At 31.9% G+C, this 21,614-nt stretch overlaps 1 protein-coding gene across 1 annotated transcript; it reads left to right on the forward strand.

Annotated features, from left to right (window-relative positions):
• The first annotated feature begins 259 nt into the window (after positions 1–259).
• On the forward strand, positions 260–16,565 carry LOC123559677 (uncharacterized). Its single transcript, XM_045351693.2, has 3 exons — positions 260–504; positions 3,737–3,798; positions 14,131–16,565. Exons 1-3 carry the CDS (start codon positions 444–446, stop codon positions 15,265–15,267), a joined length of 1,260 nt encoding a protein of 419 aa, XP_045207628.1. The 5' UTR covers positions 260–443; the 3' UTR covers positions 15,268–16,565.
• The last annotated feature ends 5,049 nt before the right edge of the window (positions 16,566–21,614 follow it).

Genomic DNA, 21,614 nt, shown 5'->3' on the forward strand with positions numbered 1-21,614 from the left:
CAGAATCGTAAAAATGCTTTGAAAGTACTCCAGTTTTCAGATTAACTTAAATAATAGGAACCGATCTTTTTTCTGGTCTGTATAATTCAACGTCAATTAGTGAGGCGTGACTTATCCGCTATTCTCGGCGTTTACCGCAGTATTGTAAGAGCTAAAAGTGCAGACACGCCTCAATGCAAAAAGTTGATCAATAGCATCATTGAAATACAAACTGTCTGGTTTGTTTTGTATTTGTACTTTTTGAAACCGTAATATTGTGTTGATGCCTAAGTCGTGTTAACTAACATGCATTTATTTTATAACTCATTAGCTAAATGTCTGAGCTGTTGTGCTGTACAGTTCATTTGGAAAATGTTTGAGTACTATAATTGAAAATAATGTGTTCATGTTCATTCAATTTGAGTGGTTTCGAATTGGTGTCTTTTTAAAGTATTATTTTGGATATGCGAAGAAGAAAATTCCTGTTTTTATGCATTGCTGTTTTAACTTTAGAAATACTTTGTGGTGAGTACCGAATATAAAATATCGAAAAGCAAATTTTGCCTTAGCTTTTAACATTACGTAGATAAATTGAACACGATAAAATGCTGTTTATAAGTGAACATTTCAATTAAACGTTTACATTTTTCATACTTATTTACAACTGGATTATTTACAGAATTAAAGGGCTTAATTGTAACTTATAGGGATTTGTGAAATGTTTTCTAACGTTATAATTATACTAGTACCTTAAATGCCTAAACTTCAAAGAAACATGTGCATGTACCATATTTCATTGTACTTTGATAAATCTACAGAATAGCGAGTTGTTTGTGTGGTAAGCAAATCCGCCATTCTATTGTAAAACTAATATAGAAAATGCTTGCATTCATTAGCTAACATACACATTGTTTCATTGTTTTAAACTTTGTTAACTTTATCGTGACATCGACGTTGTTTATCTTTTTTATGGTAGATGAAGACCACGTATGCTCATGTATTGCTTGATATAGTTGTGTGCACGTTATGCGATTAAGGCTAATACGGAATTTAAGAATGGTTTGTAAAGAATAATTGCAAAGTTATGTAATGACAAAAGGTAATAGCATCAAGAAATTCGAACATCTTCTTAAATACAAAAGCTTAGATGTACACACTCCATCGACATCTTATTTTTTTTTAAAAAGTGTTAAATTTTTTGTTTAAAGATACTGTTACATCTGAAAACTGCAAAGAGGACTGTTTTGGGAAATTTAATGGAGATAGATTACAATACTATTTACAAAGCATTATTATCTCTGTTGTTTCTTTAACTTTTATGTATCCAAATGAATAATTATGCAGAAAATATGTTATATTTGTTTACGATTACCCTCAGTATGTTGTATTGGTTTCGTTTCCTTCTGTCATTTTTCACATAGCAAGTATAAGATCCAGGGAAAGATGATATGCACTTACTATATTGCAATCATATTTTATTTTTAACAACTGTGGTGGAAATTGATCATTTGGAAAGATTTACATTTACGTTTATAAAATAAAAAAAAAATCATAAATGATCAATTTCTCTCTTCTCTCTTTTGCCATTTTTGACAAATCATTGAAATCTCCCAGCGGCATTATGTCTTCCCTATTAGCACATTGATAACCCACTCTCAAAAGACGAAAGTGACAAATAAATACAAAATTGGCTTTCACTCCCTATCTATTTTCATTATCAAGTGATTTACTGTTAACACGTGTGTATATCAATATAGGGCTTAACGTCCAGAATACGTGTTTCTTGTGAAGGAGAGCGTCGCGTGTATTGGTGCCATACAAATAGCAAGGTTGAAACAGATGCTATCCTTTAAAAAAAGGCCTTTGAATGTAAAGTTTCTTCAAATCACCTGTAATGGATATATACAGAGAAAAGTAAACGGAGACAATTATTTTTCCTCACAAGAGAAAACACACTAAATCTGCGTATAAAACTCCCTATGGTTAAGTACATGGTAATTGTATCGTCTTATCCTTATTGTGTGTGACTTAATTTTTTTTCTCTGTCCAACCCTTCACCGGGTATGACTAACAGTAAGCGGTTGAACAATTTGAAACACGCATTTAAAACAATGGGTCCTTCTATATAAATTTTGAAAATGTGATAAAATTTATAAACTTAATTATGTCATCCTCCGGTTATACATTTAGCAAAAATGTCATTTGTGCAAGACTTGTCCAACTCGTGAATTATTTTCACTTTCATTTCTATCTGATATCACCCTCAACTCAGCCATGTCTGAAAATAGGCGTATTCATAAATGATTCACATCTGAACATTAACTGTTAGGTTCGGAGCATAAGAAAAGAAAGAAATATTTTGATTTGCTATAGCATGTCCTGTATTTAACCTATACGGTATTTAGCACTATGTAAAGTCGTGCTCTATTTGTCCACCACACTTTATCCCGAGTGTTCGTTTAAAAAAAAAAAACAAGCAGACTAGATTTGCTATAAATAGCTATTTCCCCATACATCTTTTGCGTTGTTGTAATTTGATTTACGATCCTTGTGAAAATACAACTAGTAATGTGCTAATACACTTCAAATTAGGCCGAGACGGTGTGTTCTCCATTAACTGTTATTAGGTACCGTTATATACACAATCATATTTGAAAGACTAAGGTAAAATTACGCCAATTTTAAGTAGCCGTTACTTGTGACTCTGTGGACAGACCGTCAGAGAAGGTGGATAGAGCTACGGATTGGGACTAGTGCAGGGTATATTTCTCATTCATGAGAAATCGGGGAAATTAAATTACAATAGCAATGTAAAACTCTTCATTATATGTTTAACCAAGTAAATACGATTGGTTAATATAATTTGATTTTAAATGCTGTTATGTTTCGAAGAAAATTGGGAACAATACATTTAAACAGATTCAGGTAGTCAAATGTAAGAAATAAAAGAATAAAAGATACAATGTATTTTCTCAAATCCTTAGGTAATTAATAATGAAGTATTTTCTTATGAAAACAATATTAATGCTGGAACTTGCTGGATGCACATATTCCTGTATGAACATTGTATTAACTGATCATTTGATTCAAGTTAAGCATAGTTTGTAGAATTATTGCAAAGATTCCTCGAAAAAAAACAACAACATTCATTACACCTTATATGCACTTTAAGCACACGTATGGTTTATGTTGATATATATACTCAGCGTCACTGAAACGTTACCACTCTATTGACCCTTATATTTTGAAAATCGCACTGAACTGTGTTAAAAGCACAACGCGACGATGTTTTTGACCCAACTGAGTAGTCATTGGTGTAAAGATTTGACAAATTTAATGAACTCCATTTGAGTCACGGCCTGCACGTGCAAACTGACTTTTCCGAGCAAAGTCGACATGTATGCAACTGTTATCGCAAATAATTCATCTCCCTTGAAAGTTAGTGGACAGACTAAGAGAAAAACGTTCAAAACCAGAATATCTTTGCTAAGGATGTCGTATTTAAGGGACGCTCAACGTAATTAAGGCCATTGGCATGGTTGACGCCGGACTTAACGTTCGTGAAATTGGACGTCGTATGGGCTGTTCTCACCTGACAATCATGAATCTGGTAAGGAGACATAGTCTGTGAGTGATATACCGCGCACAGGCCATAAAAAGGTGACGTCAATAATGTATAAAAAATAATGAAGTATATATAAGTGGTAACTTTTCAGTGACGCCCAGTATATATTTAATAATTTCTTATCTTATGCAGGAACAAGAAATTATTCTTCTGGCAACTTAAAACGAGAAACAAGGACGGGAGACACTATAATGGTAACAAAACTTCAATTTGCTTATATCAGATTTTTTTTCTTAAAAATCAATATATTATGCAGCGAATTACTAAATCGCCTGAGAATACTATTCATATCGAAGGCGGAGTTTTTAAGGTCCCAGCGTTTGGTCTGTTGCGCACGTCCAATTTAGTATGATATAAGAAGTGAAATTAAAAGACTATAGGTTTAAATTCAAATAATTTACCCGAAAAGCTATTTATCTGCTTTATTTTAATCAGACGAAATAGCAATTATCTTTACATATGCAGAAAAAAACAATAATGATTTCCTAGTTGGTTGAAATAATGTAACTGGGAAACCTGTATCTATCATTGCTTATTCACTGCACGACGTATTATCTGCCTGTTGGTTACCAGTTGGTAAGAATATAGTAAAGTTAACCAAGTTGGCCGGAATTTTGGAAGAATTTTGGCAGAAGCTTAAACGATTATGCAATTTATAATAAATTGATATGTTCAATATGTATAATTTATCATTTTTTATGAAGCAACAAAGGTCCACTGTGTAACAGAGAGACATTTACTGACAATATAAAATCTCAATACATTAAGATTTAGCATTTATTTGTACATATGCGAAAAAACAATAATGTTTTCCTAGTTGACTGTAAATTGTAACTGAATAAACCTGGATCTATCAATACCCATTTACTGGAATATCTATTTTCTGCCAGCTGGTTACTTGTTGGTCAGTATTTATCAGAGTTATCAAGTTGGTCGGAATGTTGGAAGAACTTTGGTAGAAGCTTAACGGAATATGTAATGTATTTATTAAATCAATAAAGGTCAAAGGTCCACTGCGTTATAGACAGGCAGTTAGTGACAATTTAAATCTCAAAACATTTAAGCAAAAAACAGAAGGTTGAAGTTAAAAGCAAAATGTGCCTATTGCAGACATATGAAAACTTTGCTAAGAGAACTGGATGTGTGACTGATATCAATATGTTAAGTAACCTTGTTTTACTAATGTTTCCAAGATATGTATATTGTGGCCCAGGTAACCTTTTAGACAATGGATCTTCAGTAAATGAACTGGACGCGGTATTTATGTGCGAGTCATGATCTTTGTTATAACAGCCATGTACGAAAGGAAATGTTACCTTGTTTACAAACAATAAATCAATATCTATTCCTGCAAAATATCAAAACACTGTTATAAAACCAGCAATTGAAACGAATGTTGATTTAGGACTCGAGCAACTACATACGCAAAGAGCAGCCCAGCAGACAAGCATGAACGCATGCGTCTAAGTAGACATGAAATCTTGTTCATAACAGAATAGGATCAATGTAATAAATGGGGCGAAGCTAATCCCTATTGAGATATCAATTATGAATTAACTATACATTGTTGTTGTTTGCATAGTTTATCAAATATGTTACCGAATAGAAATTGTAGCGCTTCATAAATTTTATCTTTACTCCAATCTGTGTATTACTCTTATAAAAATGTTTTAGTTTAATTATATGCCAGATAATTAACCTTTTCCCTTGCAATTATTTTCTAAGTTTTTCTTTTATGAGATTATGTGTTGAATTTAGACAAATAGCAGAAGAATATTAAGTACATATAGTCGAATATGTGTAGTGTTTGTTTAATAGCTTTTTGATAAAATCTACAGAATTCTTGATTCACTACAGAAAATCAACACCCAAGTTCTTCTACACCTTATAGCAATACTTCTTCTGTACGTGGTCTTTTTAGACGAGAAGTAAAGTGAAATAAACTATTTTCGTACATAAGGTTGAACTAGCAGTATACAGGGGTTATTGTGTAGGTTAGGGATTCATTAACGAGAAGGGGGCTTCAACAGAACTGATTGTCCTCAACTCTAACATTTTATACCCAGCATTGATCGGCATGACCTTCTACAGCATCATTCTCATCAGGAGGTAAAAACGGATGGGAAAAGTAATGTTGTTATTAATAAATAATAAATATTACAAACATGAATGATGCATAAACAAAATTTTCAAAAGATTGGCTGGTTTTGAATTTTAAAAATGGAAGGGAAGATTATTTCTTAAAACTATACAAAACAGAAAATAATGCAGCAGACAATATAAACCCATGAACAAATTATTGGAATGATTTTGAAAAATATCAGTAAAGAATAAACACGCATTTAAGATAACGAAAACTCTGAAAGGAACACAGTATTTGAATAGAAAAAAATCAACATTATATGAATATGTATAGAACAGGGAAATTTTGTAAAAGTGTTGCAGATACATCGTTCCAAATAGACACTCCTCTAAGACTTTCTGATGATGGAACAATACAAACTAAACTCATTTTGCAATAAATGATAGAAGCTCCCATTTTGGTTGGTTTCGTGCAAATATTGAAAACAAAAATATGTGAAACTGATTTTTAAGAAAACAAAAATTGAGATGTGGTGCAGATGTACTGCTGACAGAATGTCTATGAACAATCATCCTATTGTTGAACAATTAGATGAATTGATGTATGATTGTCGTGTGTGTTACTGACTCGTATTTTTCAATATATATCTCGTGGTCATGAGACGATTGAGATGCAGAAACAAGATACTGAGATACTGTTGAAAACGTCGTACCCCCACCCCCCACCCACCCTCACCCTAAAGAATACAGAAACATACAAATAAAGGAAACGATTAAATAATAGCCAACACACGAGTTACTTAACAAACAATTGTTACCTCAGAATTTCCATAGAGTACACAGGTAAAATGAAAATCTAGCAACTGAAACATCACTATTGTCCCATATATTTTCATTTCCTGTTTGAAAACCGAAATTATTGATCTAAAATATTTGAATTGCCTGAATGAATTGTAGGTTGTCAAATATATTAAGTATTTTTACCATATTTTTTTCGTCTTCTGAATCCTGTCATCATCTTTCAAAGTGTTTCTTAGGTTCTGTCCCGAATCTAATGTTTATACATTCCTCTTGAATCTTGTCATAATCAATGGTAAAGAATAAATTTTGGGACAAAAGGCAAGGTACGCTCGTACTTATTGGAAAAAAAGGAATTTATACAAACTCGCATACATTTCTATGTATCAAACCCTTGCTTTCTACCTTCTAAGCAAAAAGTTCTTATTAAGAGAAAGCTATATAAAATTTCAATACAAAGTTTGTCTTTACTCCTGCAGACAAAGCTTCCAACATCATTATCAACATATGATGAATAAACTGAACAAATAGACTACAACATGATTTGAAACATAAAAAACTGATCAGTTATCGCGACGATATGAGTATATAAAATTTCAATACAAAGTTTGTCTTTACTCCTGCAGACAAAGCTTCCAACATCATTATCAACATATGATGAATAAACTGGACAAATAGACTACAACATGATTTGAAACATAAACAACTGATCGGTTATCGCGACGATATGAGTATACAATTGTGGAGGGTTATATAGTGCAATGTTTCAAGTCAGACCTGATGAAAGTCGCTTTAAGTTCTCTATATCTGGATACCTTAAATTTTATCAAACACCATTCTGATTGATTAATTGCTAATTCAAAGAAATCAGTTCTGAGGACTGCTTGTCTGTTTGCATTAAAAATCAACGTGCAGATGTGTTGCTTTAAAACATACGAGAAATCTGCTGATTATCTGCATTGGTATATCATTAATCGTGAGGATGTTATAAAAGGTGATCTTCACTAACAGGAAATTTAACGAATACACCCTTTGAAATTGTGATCTTTCAACTTTGCTGTTTCTTTTGGCTAACGCATTTATTAAACTGGCAAAAACATATAGATAAATAACTGACATCCATATGCGGACAAACTTCGCCTCATGTATTGCTGATCTATTTCTATGCTTGTATGAATAGAACATTGTGTTCATTTTGTCCACTGAGACCCAGTTTGACATTATTAGAATTTTGAACGAAACCTCGAGATAACTCGATAATATATTGAATATGGCTATATTTTTTTTTTTTTCAGAATTGATACGTACATTTATCTTTAAGGATAAAAGGGGTCCTCCGTGCCCGACTGGTTAAGGTCGCTGACTAAATAACATTTGCCCCTTATCGTTGTGGATTCGAGCAGGATTTATTCTGCATGCGTAGAAGCCATCAAACTGTTTAATGTAAGATTGCTGAATTTACCCAGGCGCCCTAAGGTGATGAAATGATGCCCAGAGGGTCATTTGGTGTCACATTCCACCATGAAAGACTGGCAAGCCGCCATAACACATAAACTTGTGTCGGTGTAACGTTAAACCCCATCACCCAAATCTACAGTTGGTCGCTTTGCCTTCCTATCGTATGGATGTTGTGCGACTAGAATAAAACCGTGTAATACCACGTAATGCTTTCTGGCAATTGTGCCTGTGTGAAGCAAAAAAAAAAAATGACGCAAAGAGCTTAACAAAGCTAGAACAAAGACTTTATTTTACTTGATACAATGTGGCATGTTTTACAATAATGTCTCCGTTGTTGTGATTTTACTAGCCTAACGTGTTGAAATTAGGGTAAATTAGGGTAAGTGCGTGGTTGGCATGCCCCTAGGGCGGTTAAACCCTTGTTTATAGAACATCAAGGCGGTGTCCCTACCTTCGAATTTCGTTTCTATTATTATTATTACTATACCAGATTTGTTGAGCGCCCTTTCCATATGAATTATAAGTTCAAAGGCGTTTTATAATTAAACATGTCACATATCGCAGATATGTGGGAAAATCACTAAACATGACATATGCAGTCATAAAACTGAAACTGAAACTGAATAATTTGATTAAACTCCTATTTGTATAAATGATATATTCAATGGCGTTGTACATAATAATAATAATAATAATAATAATAATAATAATAGTTATTATAACAACATTCATAATGATAATGATAATAATTACAGCCTTATTGTAACAAACAGTCATGACTGCGCCCCTCTTCTTGAGGTCATTTTACCCCTATTGCCAATACCAGTGCTTAAAGCATCGTGTACGCCCAGACGAGCTGCATATAGAGGTTCAAACCCCCCGGTTAATGGTGCCATCATATTAGAAAGAAATATCATAAACCATCCTACCAATAAAGCCTTACCAACAAGTGCGTTTATTAAACAAACCTTAGAATTATAAATGTTGAATTGTAAAACATTAGAGATCTTCGTCAGCGACGAATGACTTGCCGTAGTTCTGTTTCACAAAAATAACGATAGCATATTTATTATGGGTAGAAACAGTCACAGTTGGTATCTGATCTATTTGATGGTGCGATGACTAATAAAGTGTAGGACTCCATGATGCTTTTCTCCTAAATCCTATATACAACGGACGGAGGTAGTTGACTTTTGTCTTACAGTTTTCTTAGTCGTGCCCTTGCCCTTAAAAGTTAGGCTCTTGTTGCTCTGACTTCAGACAAGTTGTTAAGTACATTGGTGTAATTGTACCTTAAATTTACCCTAAATTTATGTTTTGCTTTATTTATCTGTTACTTTTGCACTAATGTTAGAGCCTTTCTCAGCGAGAATTTTATTTACATTGTGTGGTTAAACTTGTTGAAAATAGAGTAAGTGCGAGGTTGGCATGCCCTAAACGCGTTTAACCCCCCCCCCCCCCCCCCCCCACTCCCAGTTTCCTTTATTTAGGTTACTGACCGTTCCAAGGCGGTGCCCCTATTTTCAACTGGTTGTTTTGTCTGTCTTGTATTGTCTGTTGCGTATGTTTTCTTGTTTGCTGAAAGCATTTTTCCTCTGCCCAATTCCACCTATTGCCCTCTCCTTTCCCTTGCATTTACGCTACTTTTTGCATCCCCTCCCCCTTTACTTTCAGTAAGTTTTCGTGGCTCCCCTTTGTTTTGGCAGCCGAATCCCAAGTCGGTACTTGATTGCTACTTGTGTGGGTGCGTTTGTATGCTTGAGAGTCTATAACGGTGCCCTACTGTTTTCTTATGTGTTGCTTGTTCGTTTTTCTATGTTATTCAGTTGATCGTAGTTGTATGTTTATCTTTGGTACATGAGTGTCTGCGCTATTGTTTTTTACGTTGTAGTGCGACTGTTTTTAAAGAACATGGCATTCCCTTGTATATTCATCCTTGTTCAACTTTCCCCTTCTGATTCCTCCCCCAACCTTCATCCCCGACCCCATTTCGCCCCTTACCATTTCCTTCCCCTCCATCAATATTTAGCATAAATTAATATGTACTTGTTGGATGTTTGAAACCACCCGTCTGAAATATTTTTCCATTACAGCTTCCTTTTGTTGTGGGCCTACTATGTAAATGCTTGGCTCTGGGGCTGTGCTTTTTGTGCTCTGTGCTTCCGAGAAATCTACCCTCACCTATTATCTTTTGTTGTAGAAAATTTTGAAAAAGGTGTGTTTTGAGAGCTCTTTTGAATGAATTTAGTGATGAATCTTTTCTGAGATTGTCAGGAAGAGAATTCCATAGTTTTGCGGCGGCAACTCTGAAACTTTTATCACCGTAGGAAACCAGTGGACTTTTTGGAGGCACGAGGGTTGTTGCTGCACTTCCTTACTGTCCGTGCAAGGCCTTTAATGTTTAAATTAGAATTCTGTATTTGATTTTATCTTGTATTTGAAGCCAATGAATATATTTAAGGATTGGTGTTATATCAAACGGGTTGTTTTCGTAATAAGACGTGCAGCTCTGTTTTGAACATTTTGCAGTTTGCTCCTTGTTTTGTCCGCCTCGTATTAAATGTGCTGATATTAAATTGTTTTGTACATTTATGGTGTAACTTTTCTTATTTTATGCTAACTGATGAATTACTGTGTATTTTCAGTGAGATATTATCCATATCACTCATTGCATATCATTCACTGTAAATGCCGATCTACTTGTACATTATGTATGAAATTTAAATTATTTGATTAAAACAGGATGAAAATTGTAGTCGCACTTTGCTCTTTATAGTATATTTCTCGATTCAAATTATTTTACTTAATGAAAATTTCATAACGTTATGCAGCAAAATATAGAATAAATATGTTGTGTGCGTTTTTCTAACGTCACAACACATCTCTGACGTCATGTCTGTTTACGAGCGTCTGTTTCCCGTGTTGTGATTAAAATTTGTTGCAAAATGAAAATCTCAACGTAATTAAGCATAAAATCAAAAGAAAATTTACATATCTAAAGTATTTGAAATTTTCTCACTTCTCAGTGAGATATACTAGTATTCCATATTCACTCAAAACAAACAAATATTCTCTATTTATCCCCCCCCCCCCCCCCCCACGATCCCCTCCACCAATTTATACACCACACTCTCCTTTTTTGCAATGAGTGAAGTTTTTTAAAATATTTTTGCAGGGTTGTTTTGTCTACTCTATAAGCATGCGCGTGTGTATGTGTGTGTGTGTGCGCGTGTGCGTGTTGGCCTTATACATGTAGCTCTCCCTTTTGAATTTCAATCTTTGATTTGTTCTCTTCCACTCGCTTTTTGTTGGGCCTACTTGGCCTGTATAGCTCTGATCTTGTTTGCTGTGCCCTGTGCTTTCGGAAAATCAACTAATCTTGTAATATATTAAAAGAATTTGTCCCAATTTTCACCAATTTGTATCGATAAATATAAACAAATTGTTACCGATAGTAAGGAAAAAAAATCACCAGCAACAATGGTTAGCCGTATTTCAAACCTACGTTTCGGACCATTTTAAACAATAGCGCTGACGAGACAGTCGGGATAAAGAAAGGTAGATAAGAAATTCAATATAAAAACTTGAAAATTAGAGCATATATTTTTTTTATATATTGGAAACTTATTGAATACTTCCATTTACATTAAATCTAAGTATGTCATTCGCTTTTCCTTTTATCAAAATTATTGCATGAAATTAACTTTTTTATACAGAATGTATTGAACTTATGAGCGGATAAATTAGGAGCCTGGTGTTCTTAATATTATTTTGTATATTTATTTTTTATTTATTTCTTTTTGTTGTGGTTTAAGAATCATTTTTCAGAAATGTAATCGAACATAGCAACAACATAAAAGGTAAGACACTGGGAAAAGTATTCAAAAGAAAAAGTAATGTTTCGGAAAACAACCCCAAAACAACATTCCACATCAGCGTATGTATTTGAAACAAAAAGTCAAGAACACAAAAATAATATTAATAATAATGTCGGAAGTTTATGGTTAAATGAAATGCTGGTAGCATATAACTGCTACAGTGTTGAAGGTCATTTCAGATTTTCTTATTTGCAATTTATTCTTTATGCTCAGAGAAGTTCAACCTTTGAAAATGAAAAAAAAAGATTGATTTATATCAGCACTTTATGTTATAACTTTAAACTCCTTTAGAAAATTTTAGCTTTCGAATATACATTATAACACCTTTTACGTCTGGCTTTCAAATATTGCTCAACAAAAGCAAATAGATTACTTCTGAAATAATGTATCTATGATAACTAGACTGCAAGTATCCTACTTACTATGGAATTTGGTGACAATGCCATTTTCTACAATGTTGCATGAAAAAGAAATATTTCATTGATTTATTGATTTATTTGTTGTTGAGTTTAACGTTGCACCGACACAATTATAGGTCATATGGCAATGGCCTAGGTGCCCCTCTGTGCATTTTTCTATCACAAGCGGACACGTGGGTAGAACCATTGACCTTCCGTAAGCCAGCTGGATGGCTTCACATGAAGAAATTTACGCCCGGAGTGAGGCTCGAACCAACATCGATGAGGGGCAAGTGATTTGAAGTCAGCGACCTTAACCACTCGACCACGGAGGCAAAGGACCAGTGATTAAACATAAAACATTGTCATAGTTAGTCTAACCGTTTATAGTATGATGCACTGTTAATCTTTTCCTTGAAATTTATATAAGATTTTGCTTAACCGGCAATTATCATTTTGCACGAGATTTACATAAGACACCTCAATGACCATACAGATTTATACGTCACTCGTAGTTCTTAAAAGTCAGTAATGGATACTAATAACTGATATCGTAAAATAATCAATAAATCTGAACATGCAAATACAACTCCGATTTATAAGCTCAATTTATTTCAATTCAGCCTCCAAGACACATTAATGACATGGCATCATCTCTCAACCCCTTCTGCCTCCTTTTCACTACCGCCACCAGCATCAGAATAAAGCAACACTGAGCTTAAGTACGTGAAGTCGTAACACAGTTACAACACCTTCTATGACATGCTCATATGGTAGATTACAAATAAATACAAATATTTATTGAAAACATAAAGGCAAATACAGGCAGCTTTGGTTCGAGTGAGTTCTTTTTTAGACCAGACCTTAACCATTGCCATAATGTATGTTATTTGACAGCACCTAGTCCAAGTAAGAGGAGACTTGTGCAGTGGCCACACCGCACATAAAAGAACTATTGTTGTTACATATATTCGTATTTGCACAAAATAAATCATAAATAGGAAATGAAACCAATTTTTGTTTCAGTATCTAAAGATTTGTGACAAAGTGATAAATTAGACATTTTGCTTAATGTGTAAATCGTTTGGTTACAAACGTAAATGTTTTTTTTTTAAACTTCGTAAGATTTCAGATCATAGCATATGTCAAACAGTATTTCTATATAAAGATATACAGTTAAATCTACCCTGTCCTATTATCTTTGACTGTTTTAATACTGACGCATAGTTGGTATTAAAGCCTATTACAGTTGGCAGCTACACTTAATTCTTTGATTGTGTCTGAAGAGACAGGTGAAGGACTCTGTAATAGGCAATAGACAATGCTTAACTCCCAACAGTCTGGCTTGTTTTGACACCTCATTTCTGACATGTTTCATCGGGCCTTATTTCCCTTGATGCTCCTCCCTCTAAACAGGAATGAGGTAAAATAATTTATCAAAGCATTGTTTTTGTCTTTTTGTTTACAATGTTGGTGAAATCTGAACATGATTTGGGTTATGGCGTTTGTGCAACAGACCATCGGAAGGCTGTGTTCACTTTATCCCAATTTTGTATTTGCCTCTCTGTTTGTCTCTCTCTCTCTCTCTCTCTCTCTCTCTCTCTCTCTCTCTCTCTCTCTGTCTGTCTTTCTCTCAGAGTGCGTGTGTGCTTCTGCGTGAGTACGTACACGAGCTGTTTTCTAAAATTAAGAAAAAACATTACGTATGCTTAAAAATCGGCAAATTAGCAGATGCGGCTACGCTCTGATTTATTAATATATCATTTACTCAACTGCATTATAAGTTTTGCCGACAATCTTGATGCAATAGAAGCAATCGAAACTCAGTTATCTAAATGTCAAATTTCAAAATAAAATGAATATAAGGAATAAACCAGCTCAAATTTAACATATGTGTTGTCTGCGTTTTCAGGAAGAAACGTCAACTGAAAGTGATTCAAATGATACAGACAATGATACAGAGAAGATAAATGACAGACGACTTCAATCATTAGTGAAAGCATGCAAACGACTAGGTTATACTGAAGATAATTATACGATTAATATCCGCGCTCATATGTCTCCAAATAAAAAAGCTCTGTATTGTCGTGTAAACAAATGTGCTTCTACTACGACTCTTGAAGTAATGAGAAGACTTTTCAATTGTGATACCGATTGTCAGGTCAAAATAGCAGCTCTGGTTAAGGCAAATGTTAATGCAAGTAAAATAATGAATGATGCTTTTTCTTTCATGGTTGTTCGTGAGCCGTATGGACGTTTATTTTCAACTTACTGTAATATATTCTATTTCCCGAAAGAAGATTGGTTTTACAGAGGCGTCAAGATTATAAAATTAGCAAGGCCGAATATTTCCTCTGATAGTCTAAACTTTGGACATGATTTAACTTTTGCCGAGTTGGTAAAGTATATAATCGAATCATATGAAAACGGTCTTCGCTTAGATGAACATGTCAGACCGATGCATCATAAATCGTGTAACCCGTGTATGTTCCATTTTGATTACATTGCACATTTAGAAACATTTGAAAAGGACTTTCTATTCATTTTAAAGACCATGCACTATAGGAATATCGTAGAAAACTACCCAAAGGACCTAGTGAAATCCCTTAGGGAGTGGACTATTTTTGGACCGGTAAAGCATTTATTCAAAACCTTATTGCTAGTAAAGGCATCCACTATTTCATCTTACAACATTTTCCTTAGAGCATGGAGTTATTACCAGATAACGGGACACGTTTCAAAGAACATAGATTTTCCGTATAACGAAGAAAATGTTATCAATATTAACAAAGAGACATTTATACAAGCATTAAAAACAGCTATTGAATCCTCGGCAAAATATAACACAGACCTGAATAAACAGAGATATGACGCCATGATTCAAGCATACTCCTCTGTCTCTACTGAACACTTGGAGAGATTAAGGAAAGTAGTAGCAACAGACTGCTTTTTGTTTGGCTACGAAAATAGTCCAAACTTTTTATTCGATAGAAATAGATTATTGTCGAATAAAGAAGTTGACACATTCAACTTTTTCAAAGGCCTTTAGTTTAAATAACTAACGTTTAGACTACGTTGTGTTTTTCCAAGACAGTTTGCTAAAGCACTTTTATACGTTACATATTCCAAAACCTTAATAACTATGAAAACTAAATAAAAACATATAACAGTAGTATATATTATGATGGCGCGAAAACAGTTTGACCTCATTTTGACCTTATCCTTTGACCTAAAGTGACCGCCGCTGGCCCAGTACCCTTGGTACTGTGAAAACCTTCGATTTGAATGTTACCTTTATTACCTAAGAAAGGTTTAACACTCCCAGGATATAACTATTGCGGGCCAGGAAATCCTTTAGATAGTGGACATCCTGTTAATGAACTAGACGCAGTATGTATGGACCATGACTTTTGCTACGACAGTGGTGTAAAAAATGGTATATATGACAAGCACATGCTTTCCAACTTAAATAACACTCAATCAAAAACATTTGGAGGAAAGATTGCAAAACATTTAGTTGTAAAACCAGCAATTAAAACGAAATACAAACTTGGACTTGAAAAAAGGTCAAAAAAAGGAAAAAGGGGGTAGAGTATTTTCTTGGACGTAAGTCCTTGGGAGCTAAAAGCTCACTCAAAAAGACCCCCGGAATAACATGGAGTGATGAATTAGCAGAAGAATTACATAAACCAATTAAACGAAAATTTATAAAACGAAGAGTGATAGTTAATGATATTGATGATACTTGGTCTGCTGATTTAGTTGATATGCAAGCTTTTTCAAAATATAATAAAGGTGTAAAGTACTTGTTAACCGTTATTGTCGTGTTTAGCAAATATGCTTGGGTTATTCCATTAAAGAATAGAACTGGAGAATCGGTTACTGAAGCATTTGAAAAAATAATTTCTGAAGGTAGAACACCTACAAATTTATGGGTAGATAAAGGAAAAGAATTTTATGATAAAAAGTTTGAATCATTTTTGAATAAAAATAAGATTAACATGTATCATACATTTAATGAAGGAAACGCTGTAGTAATTGAAAGAATTAATAGAAGTTTAAAAAGAATAATGTGGAAATATTTTACAGCAAATAATACTTACACTTATTTAGATAATTTGCAGGATATGGTTGACAAATATAACAAAAGAAAACATTCTAGTATAAAAATGACACCGACTGAAGCCAGTAAAAACTGGTAATGTTTACTTTAATTTATACGGTAATTTAAAGATACCAAGGAGTAAACCAAAATTTAAAATTGGTGATCGAGTTCGCTTAAGCAAACTTAAACGACATTTTGAAAAAGGATATACACCAAACTGGACAGAGGAAATATTCATAATTTATGGAATTAATAATACAAATCCAAGAACATATACTATTAAAGATTTAAATAATGAAATAATTCAGGGTTCTTTGTATGAGCACTTGTTCCTATCACTCCTATATTTGTAGCAGTTGCTGGCGCTGTTCCATCAGCAATTACTATATTTATTAATAAACTAAAAGATGAAAACAAGAGAACTATTTTAAAATTACATCATCACAAAATAAAACAACTAATAACAACTAATAACAAAAGCACGGATTGGAACAGTAAGTAAAGAAGATTCAAATAAAGTTATTCAAGATATTTTTACAATACTGTTAGAAATGCAGAAAAAAAAATATTCAATGCCTTTTGAAATGCATATGAAGGAATTTAAACTGTTTTAGATTGCTGAATTTATTTCTTTACGTGCGTTTTTAAAGATTTTTTTCTATAAGTATATTATATAAATGGTTAATAGAAAGGTAGATAGAATGATTATGCCAAAATTATCTAGCACTTTAGGAGAAATAATGAATGAAGATAGAAATTCATATAAAAAAGTACTAAAAAGAAGAAACGTTATTAAATCAAAACTTGATCAAATAGTCAGCGATGAATATAAAAACATGTGACTGATAAATTGCAAAATGTTATAGATCCTTATCTTTTAGAAAAGAATATAGATTTATTTCAATGCGATTGTAGTTGTTTAATGTTAGAAGAGGAAAATAGTGAAAGATTATGTGATTGCCCCAGACCAAATAATCATCGAAACAATCCTAATCATCCTAAAAGAGTTATTGCAACCGATTGTGACGCTAATGAAGAAAAACATATAGAAGCACTTACGCAGCATCTCAAGACCTTGATATTAATTCTGGGTTAATAAAAATGTGCTGCGAAGGGAAAAACCGAGTAAAATGTAGAAAATCGAAAACAAATGGGAGAAAGTATAAATCTAAATACTTTAACTCTTCTTAAACTTTTTTTTTGTTTTTTGCTGAGCGACTTTTTTGCTAAATATAATATATAGATGCCTGTTAGTGAAATTCAGAGGTCTTTAAATCAATATATTAAGAAATTTGAAATTAAAATTACATATAGACAAGATCCAAAAAATCAGTTATATTTAACTATAGAAGACTCATTTGATTCTTAAATCTGAACTTAAAACTTTAAAAGGTATAAAAATAAATGTTGTTTTAAAATTAACTTTTGCAAAAATGAGTAAAACTGTAAAATAATATAACAATATATAAATAAGCTAATTTTCAATCAAAAGCTTTAATTATTATTAACACAAACGAAATAAAAAAAAACACTTTACGTCAAGCCTTTGATGAAATAATAAATAGGACTGGTAATTGGATTTCAGAAAGAAGCGGCTGGAGAATAGAGTCAGTTGATACCCATTATATAAATATATATAAATATACACCGCTGGCTGCTTCTAGTTATTTAGAATTACCAAAACCATTACAAAATTCAATGAAAGAATTAATAAATATAAAGAATGAGCATGATAATGAATGTTTTAGATGGTGTCATTTGGCTTATAAATTTCCCGTTAAAGAAAACCCTCATAGAGTTTTAAAATATAAAAAGCATATAAAAGAACTCAATTATAAAGGAATAAAAATTCCTGTAACATTAAAACAAATACCTAAATTAGAAACTCAGAATGATATTTCATTCAATATATTTGGTTATGCAGATAATAATGTTTATCCATTGTACGTATCAAAATATCAATATGAAGAACACTGCGACATGTTGTTAATTAATAATGAGAAAATAACACATTATGTTTGGATTAAAGATTTTAATAGATTAATGTTTAACAAAACAAAACATGCAAATAAAAAACATTTCTGCAAATCATGTTTACAATGTTTTTCTCAAGAAAGAATATTAAATGAACATATTCCAAATGGTTTAGCTATTAATGGTGTTCAAGCTGTAAAAATGCCAAAAGAGGGAAGTAAAATACATTTTAAAAATTATCATAAAGGCTTAGCCGTACCTTTTGTAATTTATGCTGATTTTGAATCAATAACTAAGATAGTATCAACTGCTTTGCCGTCACCTAAATCTTCATTTACTGAACCATATCAAAACATATAGACTGTGGTTACGGTTATAAAGTTGTTTGTTATGATGATAAATATACTAAACCAACACATGTTTACAGAGGTCCTAATGCAGTTTATAAGTTTATTAAAATATTGCTTGAGGAAGAAGAGTATTGCAAGAAAATATTTAATAAAAAAGATTTGAAAATGTCTAAAAAGGATGAAGCTTTATTTAAAAAACAAAAGTTTTGTCATATCTGTGGAAAAGAATATAAGGAACATGAAACTAGAGTAAGAGATCTCTGCCATATAAAAGGAAAATTTAGAGGTCACTCAGAATGTAATATTAGTTTTAGATTAACACACACAATTCCTGTTATTTTTCATAATTTAAGAGGTTATAACGGTTATTTTATTATGCAACAAATAGGAAAATTTAAAAAAGAAATTAATGTAATTCCTAACAATATGGAAAGATATATGGCATTTATGGTAAGTGATTTGGTTCTTATAGATAGTTTTCAATATATGTCTCAATCATTGGATAACTTAGTAAAAAATATTCCAGAATTTAAGTACACATCTCAAAGAATTTAAAAAAGAAAAAAATTGAATTATTAAAAACAAAAGGTATTTGTCCATATGATTACATGGATTCATTTGAAAAAATCAAAGAAACAGAACTACCTCCTAAAAAGAGTCTTATTCAATTTTAAACGAAACACATATATCTGACAATGAATATGAACATGCTAAAAATGTTTGGAATAAATTTAAAATAAAAACAATGGGAGAATATCATGATCTATATTTAAGTTATATAGCTAATCCTTACAGAAAAGCAAACAATAAATATATGAAAGATTATGATCCAAAATTCAAATCTAAATACATTATGTACCTCCACGCCAATAACCTCTACGGTTGGGCTATGTGTCGATCTTTGCCCTCTAGAAATTTTAAATGGGTCACTGAAAAACGATATAAGTAATTGATTGCAAAAGGTAAAACTAACTTTATAATTGAATGTGATCTTGAATATCCAAAAGAATTACATGATCTGCACAATGATTATCCCTTAGCTCCTGAAAAGATTTGTATACCTAATAAATGGCTTTCAAATTATATTAAAAATATTAAAGAAGAATTTGAAATAGGAAAAAGTAATGTAAAAAATTAGTTACAACTTTAATGAAAAATCAAAACTATGTTGTACATTTTAACAATCTTGAACTTTATGCACAGTTAGGATTAAAAATAACAAAAATACACAGAATATTAACTTTTGACGAAAGTCCTTGGTTAAAAATGTATACTGATTTTAATACTCAAAAAAGGTCTAAAGCAAAGAATTATTTTGAAAAAGACTTTTTTAAACTCATGAACAACTCTGTATTCGGTAAGACGGTGGAGAATTTACGCAAAAGAATCAATATTAAATTAACACATGATGAAAATATTTTATTAAAATATATAGCAAAACCTTCATTTGTTAGTTCAACAATGTTGAATAAGACTTTGTTTGGTATTCATAAAGTAAAAGAAAGTTTATTATCAAACAGACCTTGTTATGTCGGAATGTGCATTCTAGATTTATCAAAATATTTAATGTATGATTTTCATTATAATTACATTAAGGAAAAATATAAAGGTTCAGCAAAGCTTTTATTTACTGACACTGATTCATTATGTTATGAAATAAATACTAAAGATGCATATAAGGATTTTTATAAGGACAAAGATTTATTTGATAATAGTGATTATGATAGTAATTAAGAGTTTTATTTTGATTACAACAAAAAAGTAATTGGAAAATTCAAAGATGAGGCTGCTGGAATTCCCATTGTTGAACTTGTTGGATTAAGAAGTAAAATGTATTCATATTTATTAGAAAATTCATCTGAGCATAAAGCTCAAGTTAACATTAAAAAATGTAAAGGAATAAAAAAGCATGTTGTCAAGAAAACAATAGTACATGAAAATTACAAAGATACTTTGCTTAATTCAACCCAAAGTAATCACACCTTTAAAGTTATTCGTTCAGATAAGCATAATCTTTCCAGTTATGTTATTAATAAAACGTCTTTATCATGTTACGACGATAAAAGATATATTAAACCTAATGGTATTAATACATTAGCTTATCGTTATATAGAACCATAAATTGTTAATTGAATATTCTTAACGTTTAAACCATCTATATAAATAACTGAATCTATTTTAAATTGATCAGCATAATTAATGGAAATAGATTCATTTTTTCTGTTATTTTTTGCATTGTAACTTTGAAGAATTTTATTTTCTTTGTTTTTTAACTCTAATTTAGCTTCTCCTTTATCTAATTTAATTGCATATATAAGAATAATTAAAATGCAATTTTGTTTGATTGTTACATTATTACCATTTTGAACTAAACCAGGACTAGCATTACCAACTTTCCATTGAAAAGATCCAGCAGCATCTTCTGTTGCAGATGTTAAAAGCAAAGGAGGTTTTCTTACTATTTGCCTTTCTATTTTACTTACTTTTTCATTGATATCATTGAATATTCCCATTATATAAAAAAATGGAAATTAATTAATTGACTAAATAGAATCTGAGATAACTTCCAGCATCTGTAGTATATTGACTACGGGAAAATCTTGGATAAATTTTAACTATCATTCCTTTGTTTAAATGAATTTCAATTTTTTTCTTGAAAGCATGTTTATTACTTATAATCTCATGTGTTATATTTTCCTCTCCATTTATTTGACTCAAATCATCAGGCCCACTCCACCACTCGAGATAAATAGTATCAAAATGAGATTTATAGAACATGAAGATGATAATGTTGACTTCAATTATATAATCCCCATCTTGTTGGACTAGAAATACATTAATTTTAAATGTATCCAATAACCCATAATCCGACTCAACAACATGATCTGTTTTGATAAAATTTTTATAATCTATAATCTTATTAGCTCGTATTCCAAATAATACAAAATAATTTGTAGTTAATAAAAC

The sequence above is a fragment of the Mercenaria mercenaria genome, chromosome 15, assembly GCF_021730395.1.
Source record: "Mercenaria mercenaria strain notata chromosome 15, MADL_Memer_1, whole genome shotgun sequence".
NCBI classification, from domain to species: domain Eukaryota; kingdom Metazoa; phylum Mollusca; class Bivalvia; order Venerida; family Veneridae; genus Mercenaria; species Mercenaria mercenaria.